At 48.7% G+C, this 16,827-nt stretch overlaps 1 protein-coding gene across 6 annotated transcripts in view; it reads right to left on the reverse strand.

The window, feature by feature from the left end:
- Positions 1-8,624: 8,624 nt before the first annotated feature.
- nr1h4 (nuclear receptor subfamily 1, group H, member 4) overlaps positions 8,625-16,827 on the reverse strand; it is an 89,472-nt gene continuing 81,269 nt past the window's right edge. For 4 of the 6 annotated variants that reach the window (XM_067999229.1, XM_067999228.1, XM_067999231.1 and 1 more), the window contains one exon: positions 8,625-11,211. In XM_067999229.1, the coding sequence (XP_067855330.1) occupies positions 10,973-11,211 (239 nt within the window). In that variant the 3' untranslated portion in view covers positions 8,625-10,972. The other 2 variants (XM_067999233.1, XM_067999234.1) reach the window with 2 other exon arrangements.

The raw sequence follows: 16,827 nt of genomic DNA on the forward strand, positions 1-16,827 counted from the left end.
ATACACACCTCACACATATACACATCCTCACACATATACACATATACACACCTGACATATATACACACCTCACACATATACACACCTCACACATATACACATATACACACCTGACATATATACACACCTCACACATACACACACCTCACACATATACACACCTCACATATATACACACCTCACACATACACACACCTCACACATATACACACCTCACACATATACACACCTGACATATATACACACCTCACACATACACACACCTCACACATATACACACCTCACACATATACACACCTGACATATATACACACCTCACACATACACACACCTCACACATATACACACCTCACATATATACACATATACACACCTGACATATATACACACCTCACACATACACACACCTCACACATATACACACCTCACACATATACACACCTCACACATATACACACCTCACATATACACATATACACACCTCACATATATACACACCTCACATATACACACACCTCACACATTACACATTACACATATACACACTTCACACATACACATATACACACCTCACATATACACACATTACACATATACACACCTCACATATACACACATTACACATATACACACCTCACATATACACATATTTTATGCACATACACACATTATTTTCATATATATGCGCACACATTAAATATATACATTTTATGTAGTTACACATTTATTTATATCAGTATGTTACAGCGCAGAAGGAGGCCATTCGGCCCATCGTGCCTGTGAAAGATCTAGCCCATTAGTCCCACTCCCCCTTGCTCTTTCCCCATTGCCCTGTAATTTTTTTCCCTTCAAGTATTTATCCAATTCCCTTTTGAACGTCATTGTTGAATCTGCTTCCACCGCCCATACATTTTATGTACATACACATTTTATCTATACTTACATTTTATAGGCATGTATACATTATATACACAACAACAACTCGCATTTATATAGAACCTTTCCCCAGGCGCTTCACAGGAGCGATTATCAAACAAAATTTGACACCATAAGATCATAAGAAATAATAGCAGGAGTAGTCCATTCGGCCCCTCGAGCCTGCACCACCATTCAATCAGATCATGGCTGATCTTCGACCTCAACTCCACTTTCCAGTACTATTCCCATATCCCTTGATTCACTTAATGTCCAAAAATCTATTGATCTCAGTCTTGAATATACTCAATGACTGAGCATCCACAGCCCTCTGGGGTAGAGAATTCCAAAGATTCACAACCCTCTGAGTGAAGAAAATCCTCCTCATCTCAGTCCTAAATGGCCGATTCCTTATCCTGAGACTACGAACCCTAGTTATAGACTCGGCAGCCAGGGGAAGCATCCTCTCAGCATCTACCCTCATAAAATCTTACATGTTTCAATGAGATACCTCTCATTCTTCTAAACTCGAGAGGATATAGGCCCATTCTACCCAATCTCTCCTCATAGGACAACCCTCTCATCCCAGCAATCAATCTAGTGAACCTTTGTTGCACCGCCTCTAAGGCTTCCTTAGGTAAGGAGACCAAAATTGTACACAGTACTTCAGGCGAGGTCTCACCAAAGCCCTGTACAATTGTAGTAAGACTTCCTTACTCTTGTACTCCAACCCACTTGCAATAAAGGCCAATAAGCCATTTGCCTTCCTAATTGCTTGCTGTACCTGCATGTTAATTTTCTGTGTTTCGTGTACAAGGACACTCAAATCTCTCTGAACACCTGCTTAGCCAGTTGGCTAAGATAGATTGGGAAATTAGATTAAAAGATATGATGGTAGATAAGCAATGGTGATTCTCAACAAATATACATTCCATTGAGAAATAAAAACTTCACAGGAAAAGTGATCCATCCGTGGCTAACTAAAGAAGTTAAGGATAGTATTAGATTAAAAGAAGAGGCTTATAATGTTGCCAAGAAGAGTAGTAAGCCTGAGGATTGGGAGAGTTTTAGAAACCAGCAAAGCATGACCGAAAAATTGATAAAAAGGGAGAAAATAGAATATGAGAGTAAACTAGCAAGAAATATAAAAACGGATTGTAAGAGCTTCTAGAAGTATGTAAAAAGGAAGAGAGTAGCAAAAGTAAATGTTGGTCCCTTAGGGACTGAGACAGGAGAAATTATAATGGGGAATAAGGAAATGGCAGAGACGTTAAACAAATATTTTGTATCTGTCTTCACAGTAGAAGACACAAAAGAATACCAGAAATAATGGGGAACCAAGGGGCTAATGAGAGTGAGGAACTTAAAGTAATTAACATTAGCGAAGAAAATGTACTGGAGAAATTAACAGGACTAAAAGCCGACAAATCTCCTGGACCTGGTCCCAGCCCGGTTTAAATGGAGCCCATCCCAATGGAACAGCTCCCTCTTTCCCCAGTACTGATGCCAGTGCCCCATGAATCGAACCCCCTGTCTCCCACACCACTCTTTGAGCCACACATTTAACTCCCTGATCTGTTTGACCCTGTGCCAATTTGCGTGTGTCTCAGGTAGTAATCCAGAGATTATTACCTTTGAGGTTCTGTTTATTAATTTAGACGCTAGCTCCTCAAACTCCCTCAGCAAAACCTCATTCCTAGTTCTACCTGGATCGTTGGTTCCTACGTGGACCACGACAACTGGATCCTCCCCCTCATGCTCCAAGTTCTTTTCCAGCTGTGAGGAGATGTCCTTAATCCTGGCACCGGGCAGACAACACAGCCTTCGGGACTCCCGGTCACGGCTGCAGAGAACAGTATCTACCCCCCGACCATACTATCCCCTCCCACTACCACATTCCTTTTTTACTCCCCCCACTTGAATGGCCTCCTGTACCACGGTGCCGTGGTCAGTTTGCCCATCCTCCCTGCAGTCCTTGTTCCCATCCACACAGGTAGCAAGTACCTCGTACCTGTTGAACAAGGTTAAAGGCTGAGTCTCCTCCATCACTGCATCCTTGGTCCCCTTACCTGCCTGACTCGCAGTCACACCCTCCTGTCTCTGACCACTGAACGAATCCAAACCACTACCTAACCTAAGGGGTGTGACTGCCTCCTGGATCAAAGTGTCCAGATAACTCTTCCCCCTCCCTGATGCATCGCAATGTCTGCAGCTCAGACTCCAGCTCAACAACTCTGAGCCGAAGTTCCTCGAGTTGCAGACACTTCCTGCAGATGTGGTTACTCGAGATCTCGCTGGTCTCCACCAACTCCCACATGCTGCAGTTACCACACATCACATGCCCTGCCATCCAATCAAACCTTATTTTATATATTTAATTAATCAAAGTTCTTATTCACTCGATCTTTTTAGTTTTATTAACAAATTAGTTTAGCTAGTTAAGTTATTAATTTAATGAAGTAATAGTTATAGTTTCCCAGCTCTTAGTTTAACCCGTTGCCCGAGCCGAGAGACCAAAAAAACTCGATAGCTCGCCAACCAATCACCGACCTGCTGTCCTGTGACGTCACTCCTTTATTATTTTTTGCTGTCTCTCTCTCCGCAATTTATCCCCGAGTCTCCGTCCTTTATCCCCGAGTCTCCCCTCCTTTATCCCCGAGTCTCCGTCCTTTATCCCCGAGTCTCCCCTCCTTTATCCCCGAGTCTCCGCAATTTATCCCCGAGTCTCCCCTCCTTTATCCCCGAGTCTCCGTCCTTTACCCCCGAGCCTCCGCTCCTTTATCCCCGAGTCTCCGTCCTTTACCCCCGAGTCTCCCCTCCTTTATCCCCGAGTTTCCCCTCCTTTATCCCCGAGTCTCCGCAATTTATCCCCGAGTCTCCCCTCCTTTATCCCCGAGTCTCCCCTCCTTTATCCCCGAGTCTCCCCTCCTTTATCCCCGAGTCTCCCCTCCTTTATCCCCGAGTTTCCCCTCCTTTATCCCCGAGTCTCCGCAATTTATCCCCGAGTCTCCCCTCCTTTATCCCCGAGTCTCCCCTCCTTTATCCCCGAGTCTCCCCTCCTTTATCCCCGAGTCTCCGCTCCTTTATCCCCGAGTTTCCCCTCCTTTATCCCCGAGTCTCCGCAATTTATCCCCGAGTCTCCCCTCCTTTATCCCCGAGTCTCCCCTCCTTTATCCCCGAGTCTCCCCTCCTTTATCCCCGAGTCTCCGCTCCTTTATCCCCGAGTTTCCCCTCCTTTATCCCCGAGTCTCCGCAATTTATCCCCGAGTCTCCCCTCCTTTATCCCCGAGTCTCCGCAATTTATCCCCGAGTCTCCGCAATTTATCCCCGAGTCTCCCCTCCTTTATCCCCGAGTCTCCGCAATTTATCCCCGAGTCTCCGCAATTTATCCCCGAGTCTCCCCTCCGTTATCCCCGAGTCTCCGCAATTTATCCCCGAGTCTCCGTCCTTTATCCCCGAGTCTCCGCTCCTTTATCCCCGAGTCTCCCCTCCGTTATCCCCGAGTCTCCCCTCCGTTATCCCCGAGTCTCCGCAATTTATCCCCGAGTCTCCGCAATTTATCCCCGAGTCTCCGCTCCTTTATCCCCGAGTCTCCGCAATTTATCCCCGAGTCTCCGCAATTTATCCCCGAGTCTCCGCAATTTATCCCCGAGTCTCCCCTCCTTTATCCCCCAGTCTCCCCTCCTTTATCCCCGAGTCTCCCCTCCTTTATCCCCGAGTCTCCCCTCCTTTATCCCCGAGTCTCCGTCCTTTATCCCCGAGTCTCCGCTCCTTTATCCCCGAGTCTCTGTCCTTTATCCCCGAGTCTCCGCTCCTTTATCCCCGAGTCTCCGCTCCTTTATCCCCGAGTCTCCGTCCTTTACCCCCGAGTCTCCGCAATTTATCCCCGAGTCTCCCCTCCTTTATCCCCCAGTCTCCCCTCCTTTATCCCCGAGTCTCCGTCCTTTATCCCCGAGTCTCCGCTCCTTTATCCCCGAGTCTCCCCTCCTTTATCCCCGAGTCTCCGTCCTTTACCCCCGAGTCTCCCCTCCTTTATCCCCGAGCCTCCGCTCCTTTATCCCCGAGTCTCCGTCCTTTACCCCCGAGTCTCCCCTCCTTTATCCCCGAGTCTCCCCTCCTTTATCCCCGAGTCTCCACTCCTTTATCCCCGAGTTTCCCCTCCTTTATCCCCGAGTCTCCGCAATTTATCCCCGAGTCTCCCCTCCTTTATCCCCGAGTCTCCGCAATTTATCCCCGAGTCTCCGCAATTTATCCCCGAGTCTCCCCTCCTTTATCCCCGAGTCTCCGCAATTTATCCCCGAGTCTCCGCAATTTATCCCCGAGTCTCCCCTCCGTTATCCCCGAGTCTCCGCAATTTATCCCCGAGTCTCCGTCCTTTATCCCCGAGTCTCCGCTCCTTTATCCCCGAGTCTCCCCTCCGTTATCCCCGAGTCTCCCCTCCGTTATCCCCGAGTCTCCGCAATTTATCCCCGAGTCTCCGCAATTTATCCCCGAGTCTCCGCTCCTTTATCCCCGAGTCTCCGCAATTTATCCCCGAGTCTCCGCAATTTATCCCCGAGTCTCCCCTCCTTTATCCCCGAGTCTCCGCAATTTATCCCCGAGTCTCCCCTCCTTTATCCCCCAGTCTCCCCTCCTTTATCCCCGAGTCTCCCCTCCTTTATCCCCGAGTCTCCCCTCCTTTATCCCCGAGTCTCCGTCCTTTATCCCCGAGTCTCCGCTCCTTTATCCCCGAGTCTCTGTCCTTTATCCCCGAGTCTCCGCTCCTTTATCCCCGAGTCTCCGCTCCTTTATCCCCGAGTCTCCGTCCTTTACCCCCGAGTCTCCGCAATTTATCCCCGAGTCTCCACTCCTTTATCCCCCAGTCTCCCCTCCTTTATCCCCGAGTCTCCGTCCTTTATCCCTGAGTCTCCGCTCCTTTATCCCCGAGTCTCCCCTCCTTTATCCCCGAGTCTCCGTCCTTTACCCCCGAGTCTCCCCTCCTTTATCCCCGAGCCTCCGCTCCTTTATCCCCGAGTCTCCGTCCTTTACCCCCGAGTCTCCCCTCCTTTATCCCCGAGTTTCCCCTCCTTTATCCCCGAGTCTCCGCAATTTATCCCCGAGTCTCCCCTCCTTTATCCCCGAGTCTCCCCTCCTTTATCCCCGAGTCTCCCTTCCTTTATCCCCGAGTCTCCGTCCTTTACCCCCGAGTCTCCCCTCCTTTATCCCCGAGCCTCCGCTCCTTTATCCCCGAGTCTCCGCTCCTTTATCCCCGAGTTTCCCCTCCTTTATCCCCGAGTCTCCGCAATTTATCCCCGAGTCTCCCCTCCTTTATCCCCGAGTCTCCGCAATTTATCCCCGAGTCTCCGCAATTTATCCCCGAGTCTCCCCTCCTTTATCCCCGAGTCTCCGCAATTTATCCCCGAGTCTCCGCAATTTATCCCCGAGTCTCCCCTCCGTTATCCCCGAGTCTCCGCAATTTATCCCCGAGTCTCCGTCCTTTATCCCCGAGTCTCCCCTCCGTTATCCCCGAGTCTCCGCAATTTATCCCCGAGTCTCCGCCCTTTATCCCCGAGTCTCCGCAATTTATCCCCGAGTCTCCGCAATTTATCCCCGAGTCTCCGCTCATTTATCCCCGAGTCTCCGTCCTTTATCCCCGAGTCTCCGCAATTTATCCCCGAGTCTCCGCAATTTATCCCCGAGTCTCCGCAATTTATCCCCGAGTCTCCGCAATTTATCCCCGAGTCTCCCCTCCTTTATCCCCGAGTCTCCGCTCCTTTATCCCCGAGTCTCCGTCCTTTACCCCCGAGTCTCCGCAATTTATCCCCGAGTCTCCCCTCCTTTATCCCCCAGTCTCCCCTCCTTTATCCCCGAGTCTCCCCTCCTTTATCCCCGAGTCTCCGTCCTTTATCCCCGAGTCTCTGTCCTTTATCCCCGAGTCTCCCCTCCTTTATCCCCGAGTCTCCGCTCCTTTATCCCCGAGTCTCCGTCCTTTACCCCCGAGTCTCCGCAATTTACCCCCGAGTCTCCGCAATTTATCCCCGAGTCTCCCCTCCTTTATCCCCCAGTCTCCCCTCCTTTATCCCCGAGTCTCCCCTCCTTTATCCCCGAGTCTCTGTCTTTTATCCCCGAGTCTCCGCTCCTTTATCCCCGAATCTCCGTGATTTATCCCCGAGTCTCCGCTCTTTATATCCCCGCCGCTCTCGCTGAGCTCTTGCCGCTTTTAATCTCGGACCTCCGCTGCTGCCGTGCTTTATATCCCCGCCAAGGGGATGACACCGAGCCACATAAGGAGATATTAGGACAGGTGACCAAAAGCTTGGTCAAAGAGGTAGGTTTTAAGGAGCACCTTAAAGGAGGAGAGAGAGGGAGAGAGGTTTAGGGAGGGAATTCCAGAGCTTAGGGCCCGGGCAGCCGAAGGCACGGCCGCCAATGCGATTAAAATCGCGGATGCGCATGGCCAGAATTGGGGGAGCGCAGAGATCTCGGAGGGTTGTCGGGCTGGAGGAGGTTACAGAGATAGGGAGGGGCGAGGCCATGGTGTGATTTGAAACCAAGGATAAGAATTATAAAATTAAGGCTTCCCCAAACTGGGAAACAACGTAGGTCAGCGAGTGCAGGGGTGATGGGTGAATGGGACTTGGTGCGAGTGAGGATACGGGCAGCAGAGCTTTGGATGAGCTGGAGTTACATTAAATGTGCACTTTACATACATTCTATATACGCACAACAAAATTTGAATTTATGTAGCACCTTGATGGTTGGTTATTCCCTGGATGGTTATTTTCTCTTCCCTATTTTCTAGAATTGCATCCTCCCAGGTTGCTTGTTATGGTCTGTATCCTCTGCTGGTTTGTTGTTTAAAATGATGAAGGGGTTCGATAGGGTAAATGTAGAGAGGATGTTTCCAATTTTGGGGGCTGGGGGGTGCGTGTCCGAAACTAGGGGTCATAAATATAAGATAGTCACTAATAAATCCAATCAGGAATTCAGGAGAAACTTCTTTACCCAGAGAGTGGTGAGAATGTGGAACTCGCTCCCACATGGAGTAGTTGAGGTGAATAGTGTAGATGCGTTTAAGGGGAAGCTGGATAAACACATGAGGGAGAAAGGAATAGAAGGATATGCTGATAGGGTGAGATGAAGTAGGGAAGGAGGAGGCTCGTGTGGAGTATAAACACTGGGATAGACCTATTTTACCGAATGGCCTGTTTCTGTGCTGTAAATTCTATATAATATGGTCTGTATTTCCTGCTGGTTTGCTTTATGGTCTGTATTCTCTACTTGCTTGTTACAGAATCATACAGCACAGAATGAGGCCATTCAGCCCATCGTGCCGTTGCTGGCTCTTTGAAAGAGCTATCCAGTTAGTCCCACTCCCCCGCTCTTTCCCCATGGCCCTGCAAAGTTTTTCTTTTCAAGTGTATCCCTTGTTATGTGGTTTGAATTCTCCGCTTGCTTGTTGTACGGTTTGAATTTAATCACTCCAGTATCTTCCCTCTCACCCTTTGCCCCTGGCTGAGTCTCTCCAACAGTCTCTTTTTTACAATGTTGTGAGTTTTTCGCAGGAAATTATCCCACGACCAACAGTAGCCGATCCACCTAAAGGATCCAACTTTTAAAAAAACCCTGCCTTTTCTTATCACTGTGCTCTGATCACTTTTACAAAATAGTCTGTTTATAACATTTATTATTTGTGACTGATTTCATTCCCACTAAACACAGCAAAGTATAAAAGGCATAAATACACCAAAACATCACATAAATCGACACAAAACAATTTACATCAAGAAATACATGTTACAATTCATCCTTTATTCGCTATTATAATAGCATTGTAATAATATACATATTTTCACAAATTATACATTTCTGATTTCAAGGGATCAATATGAGTAATAATGGTATCGCTCGTCAATTTAATTATGTCACTCAGTGCGAGTAAAAATTGGGTTTCCTTCGTAAAATGTATCAATATACAACAACTTATCTATGAACATGAAACACTAACATTTTCAGTGTTAAAAGGCGGCTTCCTTTGTAATCCTAAGAAGGTTTTAAAACTGTCAGAGTTCTTTACACAACACCAACCTGCATTTATGTCTCATCCTTTACACAAGTTTTCCATTGCTCCGAGTCACAATCTAACATGTGATCATCTGGTGTATCGAGAGAAGGTCTTTATGAGAGAAGGTTTTATGCCGTTCTCTGCTCACAGCGAGATTGTGCAGAAACGCTTTTCAATTTGTCTTAAATACCAAACAGCAGAACTCTTCCTACTGCCTCGGTTTAGTTTCAGCAAGCAGTTAAAATGTTTTGAGAGAAAAGGAAAGAACTTGCATTTATATAGCATCTTTTACAACCTCAGGACGTCCAGTGAAGTACTTTTTGACGTGTAGTCACTGTTGTAATGTAAGAAACATTAAGAGACCATTGGGGTGGAAATTGGTATGTGCTGTGCTCATTTTTCTGGCGTAAAACAGTGCAAAGCAGATCAATTTAGCAATGGGACGGCCTGGGCCTAATCTGGCGCCAGGTGTTGGTCCCACTGCTAAATTTGTGGGGACCATTTTTTAGGCGGCCCAGGTCTGTTTCATTGATATTGATTGAGGGATAAATATTGGCTGGGACACAGGGGAGAACTCCCCTGCTCTTCTTCAAAATAAGAACATAAGAAATAGGAGCAGGAGTAGGCCAATCGGCCCCTCGAGCCTGCTCCGCCATTCAATAAGATCATGGCTGATCTGATCCTAACCTCAAATCTAAATTCATGTCCAATTTCCTGCCCGCTCCCCGTAGCCCCTAATTCCCTTTACTTCTAGGAAACTGTCTATTTCTGTTTTAAATTTATTTAATGATGTAACTTCCACAGCTTCCTGGGGCAGCAAATTCCACAGACCTACTACCCTCTGAGTGAAGAAGTTTCTCCTCATCTCAGTTTTGAAAGAGCAGCCCCTTATTCTAAGATTATGCCCCCTCGTTCTAGTTTCACCCATCCTTGGGAACATCCTTACCGCATCCACCCGATCAAGCCCCTTCACAATCTTATATGTTTCAATAAGATCGCCTCTCATTCTTCTGAACTCCAATGAGTAGAGTCCCAATCTACTCAACCTCTCCTCATATGTCCACCCCCTCATCCCCGGGATTAACCGAGTGAACCTTCTTTGTACTGCCTCGAGAGCAAGTATGTCTTTTCTTAAGTATGGAGACCAAAACTGTGTGCAGTATTGCAGGTGCGGTCTCACCAATACCTTAAATAACTGCAGCAATACCTCCCTGAAAAATAGTGCCATGGGATCTTTTATATCCACCTGAGAGGGCAGACGGGAGCCTCGGTTTAACGTCTCATCTGGGAATTTAGGGAATGTGACAAAGTATAATTCCAGCTCTCCTGCAGGGAGGTGACTAGGGATCTATCTCACCTATTAAACACTCCATCCATCTTTGGCATTTCTGGACATCCTTCCGTACCATTGTACAATAGAAACTACCATTCCGTTTTTCTATGAAATTAATTCTACCCACTTCCATTGGGGAAGCTGATACCCAGAATGTCTCCCTTTGGCTACGTTCTCTGACAAAAGAAATCTAGTGTTAATGTTTATTGCGGTGGTACTGGGATGGTGGTCAGTGACTCTCCTTAAATTCCATCCATGAATAACATCTGAAGGGCTAGAATCCACAATATGAGACATGAGTTCAAAGTGACTGCGAATAACCTTACATTATACTTGACCTGTCTATACATTAAGACCATGAAGGCAGTTAAAAAAATGGCAAACTTCTTATAAGAAGGTATTGGGGGTAATTTATTGAGACTGTGTTGCCCATGTGGAGCCTCACTAGTGGGGAGTGTGGGTCAAGAAATTCAGGGCTATAGTGTCACATCCCTGTTTCCAACCTGCGCTCACACCAGTGGGGCTTTGCACTGGACATGGAGCCATAGAAAACCTCTTAGATTCCCCCAATCAGTTCAGAATATTCCAAAGTTCGGACCTTCAGTACCAGGACTATTTTTGTGCATCTAGCTTTAATTACCAGGCCCTGTAAACTGCACGAGAATTCTTGCAAGAGGGCTTTACTGTACATCCCAGATCTCACAGAGAAGAGGCGTGAACTTGTGGTCGTTGATTCTCCAGGACATCAGCATGTTTGCGTGGTGATGGTTAAAAGTCCTGAGCTCGGTGAGTCTTCCCAGCAAGCGGGCAAAGTGCTGAGGGTCATCGGGATGGTTCAGTTTGCAGTATTTCTGTAGGATGTCCAGTAAAGGCTCCTGGAGTCTGTCGATAGCCTCGCGGTCCTTGATGAAAGAACGATCTATATCACAGGAGCAAGTCACTAAATGCGGCTGTTTTACCTTGTAACGTCACAACATCCAGCAAGTTGAAAAAGATTAACCCCTGCATATAAGGATGTACGCTGGTCACACGGTCGGGTTATAAATGCTGGCGACACGCACAGCCTACACTAGTTTTAATGGGCCAGAATTTGCTGTCAAAATAACGGTGAGGTTAATGACGCTCAGGCGAGGGGCAGATGTGCGGTTAAACTCAAGAAATCCAAAAATTGCTGACCGAAATGCGCTGCTCCGCTGTTAGTTTCACGAAAACGGCATCTCACCGTCTGACTCACCGTTGAAATATATTGAACGGCGTGAAGTTGCTGTATTTTCACGATCGATACAAACTAAACTCACCACCGATAGTTAGAGCTTGTCCATTTCAGTCTATGTATCCTTTTAACGACATGATAAGTGTTAATTACTGCCAATCAACCTCTCTGGTACTGAAAATTAACGATTACAAGTGTGGAGTCTCATTCCTTCAGCTTTTAATTGTTGTTGGAGATTTTAAAAATGTAACATTTTAAAATTTGTTTTTTTACTTTTTCTTTCTGTCTCTTTTTCTTCTCTCTCTTAATCCAATCTTTCTTTCCCTCTCTCTATTTCTCCTTCTGTACCTGATTCGACATTGAGTTCACCCTCTCCAATTTACACTTTCCTTCTCAGTCCTTGTGCTGTTCATTTCACAATCGTTCAGTCTGACTGGTTAAGGAGATACCCAGTTACTTGGTCCGTTCACTCAGGTCCCAGATGCCCTGTGTCACTCGCTGTGACGTTATCAGCTCGCACTTTCAGTAACTTGCCACGCAAAAAAAGTTAAAAACCTAAACGTGCAGCGGCAAGTCTAACTAATGACAGGTGCTGTTAGATTTACTCCTACAGTAAATTATGGGCCAGTATATTAAGCACATTTTTCCCTCACACCTCAGCAGTGCTGGGGACAGGATACTTATTGAAGGAGCTTATCAGACCAAACAAAACTACTTCCAACCGTCTAGGCCTAGAAATTCGGGTGCGCCCATTTTTTGAGCACATGGAGGGGGTGCGTAGGGTTCAAGCTTGAATGGTGAGGCCCGAGGTGCCCCCAATATTGGGCCTTGAGCCTGATTTCTATGCAGCGGGCCAGCTGCGGAGAATAAGAGGCAAACGAAGGTGGGGTTGGTAAGTGATGAAGGAGGGGCAACCAGGGGGATGGGGGGTGGTGGGGGCGATCGGTGGTTGGGGGGGGGGAATCATGGACCGGTGGGGAGCCATCGAGTCTCGGAGACGGCGGGGAGGCAGCTCCTCCCGGCTCTACGTTCAGCTAAATATGGCAGAATCATCCGGCCAGTTCGCGCCATGTTGCTCTGGGCGAGCTCAGCACATGGCGAGTGAAACACTGAGGCGATCGAGAATCTGCAGCGTGTCCTGCAAGACGCGCAGGGCCGTAATTTAAATAAATTATTTCCACCTTTGAATATTCCCAACTTGGGCTCCCACCGCCAGCGTATCGACCTTATCCAATATGGCGGGCGGCCCACTGGTGGACAGGAGAGCGCGCGCGCTTCCTGCCTGCCATATTGGAGGGCTAGGAGGCCGATTAGCCCCCGAAAAATTGGCACGGCATGGCCTAATTTCTTGGTCCTATTTTTCCAATAGAAATTTGACAACAAGGTTCAAATTATTACTTCCATTAATCTAACAATTCAAATAAAGCAAATGAAGAGGAAAAAAAACCATCAGTTGGACAAAAACTCCAAAGCAGAAAGTTCGGGAGCCGATTATGTGTCATTGGTCTGTCAATAGCCTCACGGCAATTCACTGCAATATCCCGGCAAATGATTAGAAGCAGGAGCCCAGTTAATTGCTCATTCACTGGTCAAATCGCAGAACTGACCAGCTCTGGAAGGAGATTTGTTGTTTCTGTGTTTCTATCAAGTGACGTAAGGTTCAATCTTTCGAAAGGAGTGATTCAAAAAAACAAATCAGAGAAATTTTGGGGGCTATTTGAACCCACCGAATAATCCCCCCCACCCACCGCCTACACCTCTGTGAGAGACACTGGGACACTTTTCTGCATTAAAGGCGCTATATAAATGCATGTCTTTGTAATATCAAATTGCGTAGGCTGTCAAAAATATAGTCCACGTGAAGCTGGGAGAAGCATTGCTGAGTGAATATTTAAACCTATTATATTGCTGGTGCACTTTTAAACCATCCAGGAATGAATGGGACTGTGTTTTAAAAATGGTATTTCTGCCCCATTATCAAATAACTTTCTTTCTCTGAGATGCTGAGAATGTCCCAAATGTCAGTCCTGACCTGACTCCTGGTGCTCTAGGACAAGGAGCTGTGTTTGTGAACAGAGAGAGACTTGTGTCTGTTGCTGGCAGTGGAAGTCCGATTTCTTGTTTTACAATTCTAAGAGCTGGAAACATGACATTTGTGCAGCCTGACCTTACCTGACCCGACCCCTTTGTTCTGGAGTTTAATTTCTGTGCTGTAGAAATGCACAATAAATTAGTGCAATTTCTAAAGAACCATGGCAGTGAAATCGAGACTGCGTCACGCCCATTTATCGGGCGGGAAATGGGCATTGGGGGGAGGGATGAATTTTGGATCTCCCCTGGAAGTGCCAATTTGGCGCCGGCAACTTCCAAGTGGCCAACGCACCGCGAACCATGTCCCGCACACCGTGTCCCGCGCACCGTGTCCCGCGCACCGTGTCCCACGCACTGCGTCCCACACACCGTGTCCCACACACCGTGTCCCACGCACTGCATCCCACACACCGTGTCCCACACACCGTGTCCCGCCCACCGTGTCCCGCGCACCGTGTCCCACGCACTGCGTCCCACACACCGTGTCCCACACACCGTGTCTCACACACCGTGTCCCACGCACTGCATCCCACACACCGTGTCCCACACACCGTGTCCCACGCACTGCATCCCACACACCGTGTCCCACACACCGTGTCCCACACACCGTGTCCCACGCACTGCATCCCACACACCGTGTCCCACACACCGTGTCCCACACACCGTGTCTCACACACCGTGTCCCACGCACTGCATCCCACACACCGTGTCCCACACACCGTGTCCCACGCACTGCATCCCACACACCGTGTCCCACACACCGTGTCCCACACACCGTGTCCCACGCACTGCATCCCACACACCGTGTCCCACACACCGTGTCCCACACACCGTGTCTCACACACCGTGTCCCACGCACTGCATCCCACACACCGTGTCTCACACACCGTGTCCCACGCACTGCGTCCCACACACCGTGTCCCACACACCGTGTCCCACGCACTGCATCCCACACACCGTGTCCCACGCACCGTGTCTCACACACCGCGTCCCACAGCGTCCCACGCAACATGTCCCACACACTGCGTCCTGCGCACCGAATCCCGCGTACCACATCCCACGCACCACACACCGCGTCCCACGCACCATGTCCCGTGTCCCGCGCACTGCGTCCCAGGCATCGTGTCCCACGCACTGAGCACCGTGTCCCACGCACCGCGTCCCACGCACTGCGTTCTGCGCACCGTATCCCGCGTACCACGTCCCACGCAGCACACACCATGTCGCACGCACCATGTCCCGTGCACTGTGCACTGCGTCCCAGGCACCGTGTCCCACATACCATGTCCCGGCCCCATCCCGCGTGCCGCGTCCCACGCACCAGGCACCACACACCAGTCCCATGTACCGTGTCCCACGCACCGTGCACTGTGTCCCGCGTACCACATCCCACGCACCACACACCGCGTCCCACACACCGCGTCCCACACACCCGTCCCACACACCGTGTCCCGCACACCGTGTCCCACACACCGTGTCCCGCACACCGTGTCCCACACACCGTGTCCCACGCACCGTGTCCCATGCACCGCACAGTATACACTGTGTCCCACGCACCGTGCCCCATGCACCGCACAGTATACACCGTGCCCCATGCACCGTGCATCACGCACCGTGTTCCACACACTGCACCGCTCGGCTCTATTTTTCCGGGTCTACTGCGGCCTAACCCAGTAACTTCTGATCATTGTAGCTTGATGCTGCGCGTGTAATATTTTGATCTATGAGGCTATCGAACCAGCTATTAAATACACGTTAAAGTCTGATAAAACTTTCACACACAGCGGGGTGAAATTGGTCTTTGGCAGTAGCGCAAAACAAGCAATAGCGAATTGCTTCGCCCGTTATACGCCAGCCTGTTATACGCCAGCCCGTTATACGCCAGCCTGTTATACGCCCTTCCGTTATACGCCCTCCCGCTATACGCCAGCCCGTTATACGCCCTTCCGTTATACGCCCTCCCGCTATACGCCAGCCTGTTATACGCCCTTCCGTTATACGCCCTCCCGCTATACGCCAGCCCGTTATACGCCAGCCCGCTATACGCCAGCCTGTTATACGCCCTTCCGTTATACGCCCTCCCGCTATACGCCAGCCCGTTATACGCCCTTCCGTTATACGCCCTCCCGCTATACGCCAGCCCGTTATACGCCCTTCCGTTATACGCCCTCCCGTTATACACTCGCCTGTTATACGCCAGCCCGTTATACGCCGCCCGTTATACGCCCTCCCGCTATACGCCCGCCCGTTATACGCCCTCCCGCTATACGCCCGCCCGTTATACGCCCTCCCGCTATACGCCCTCCCGTTATACGCCGCCCGTTATACGCCGCCCAATTTCCTTACACATTGACTTCAATGGAAAAGAGAATCAGGCAGGTTTAAAACTTGCTGCCGATTTACTATCACCGGTTTTGCGTTATTGCTGAGGACCATTTCACCCCCCGGGATTTACTTATTTTCAGCAGGTTCTATAGTCAGAGTTATACAACATTAGCAGCGTAATAATTTCAGACTGTTCTTTTAGCAGATCACCAACAGTGATGATGGTGCTCGATGCAGTGCAAAGAAAGTTTGTTAATTACTCACGTATCAGAATTAAATACAAAAACGTTTATTTTCTTTATTGTAGCTACTTTGTGCTTCGAGAATCGAGCTGCAGGTATCGTGAGCTGTTTCTGTTTGGGAGCTGTTTACCCCGATTTTAATCACTCCACCATTGGCGGCCGTGCCTTCAGCTGCCTCGGCCCTAAGCTCTGGAATTCCCTCCCTAAACCTCTCCACCTCTCTCTCCTCACAGGAGTGTGACTCACTCACCTGACGAAGGGGATAATCTCCGAAAGCTTGTGATTTTAAAATAAAATTGTTGGACTATAACCTGGTGTTGTAAGACTCCTTACATCTCTCTCTCCTCCTTTAAGACGTTCCTTAAAACCTACCTCTTTGACCAAGCTTTTGGTCACCTGTCCTAATATCTCCTTACGTGGTTCGATGTCAAATTTTGTCTGATGACGCTCCTGTGAAGCGCCTTGGGACGTTTTACTACGTTAAAGGCGCTATATAAATGCAAGTTGTTGTTGTTGCTCAATGATTATTTGAAGCAACAAAGGAAAAGAAAGAAAGAAAAAAAAGACAGTCTTGCATTTCTACAGCGCCTTTCACATCCTCAGGACGTCCCAAAGTGCTTTACAGCCAATTAAGGACTTTTTGAAGTGTAGACACTGTCGTAAT

Source organism: Heptranchias perlo, chromosome 18 (genome assembly GCF_035084215.1).
Source record: "Heptranchias perlo isolate sHepPer1 chromosome 18, sHepPer1.hap1, whole genome shotgun sequence".
Classification (NCBI taxonomy): Eukaryota; Metazoa; Chordata; class Chondrichthyes; order Hexanchiformes; family Hexanchidae; genus Heptranchias; species Heptranchias perlo.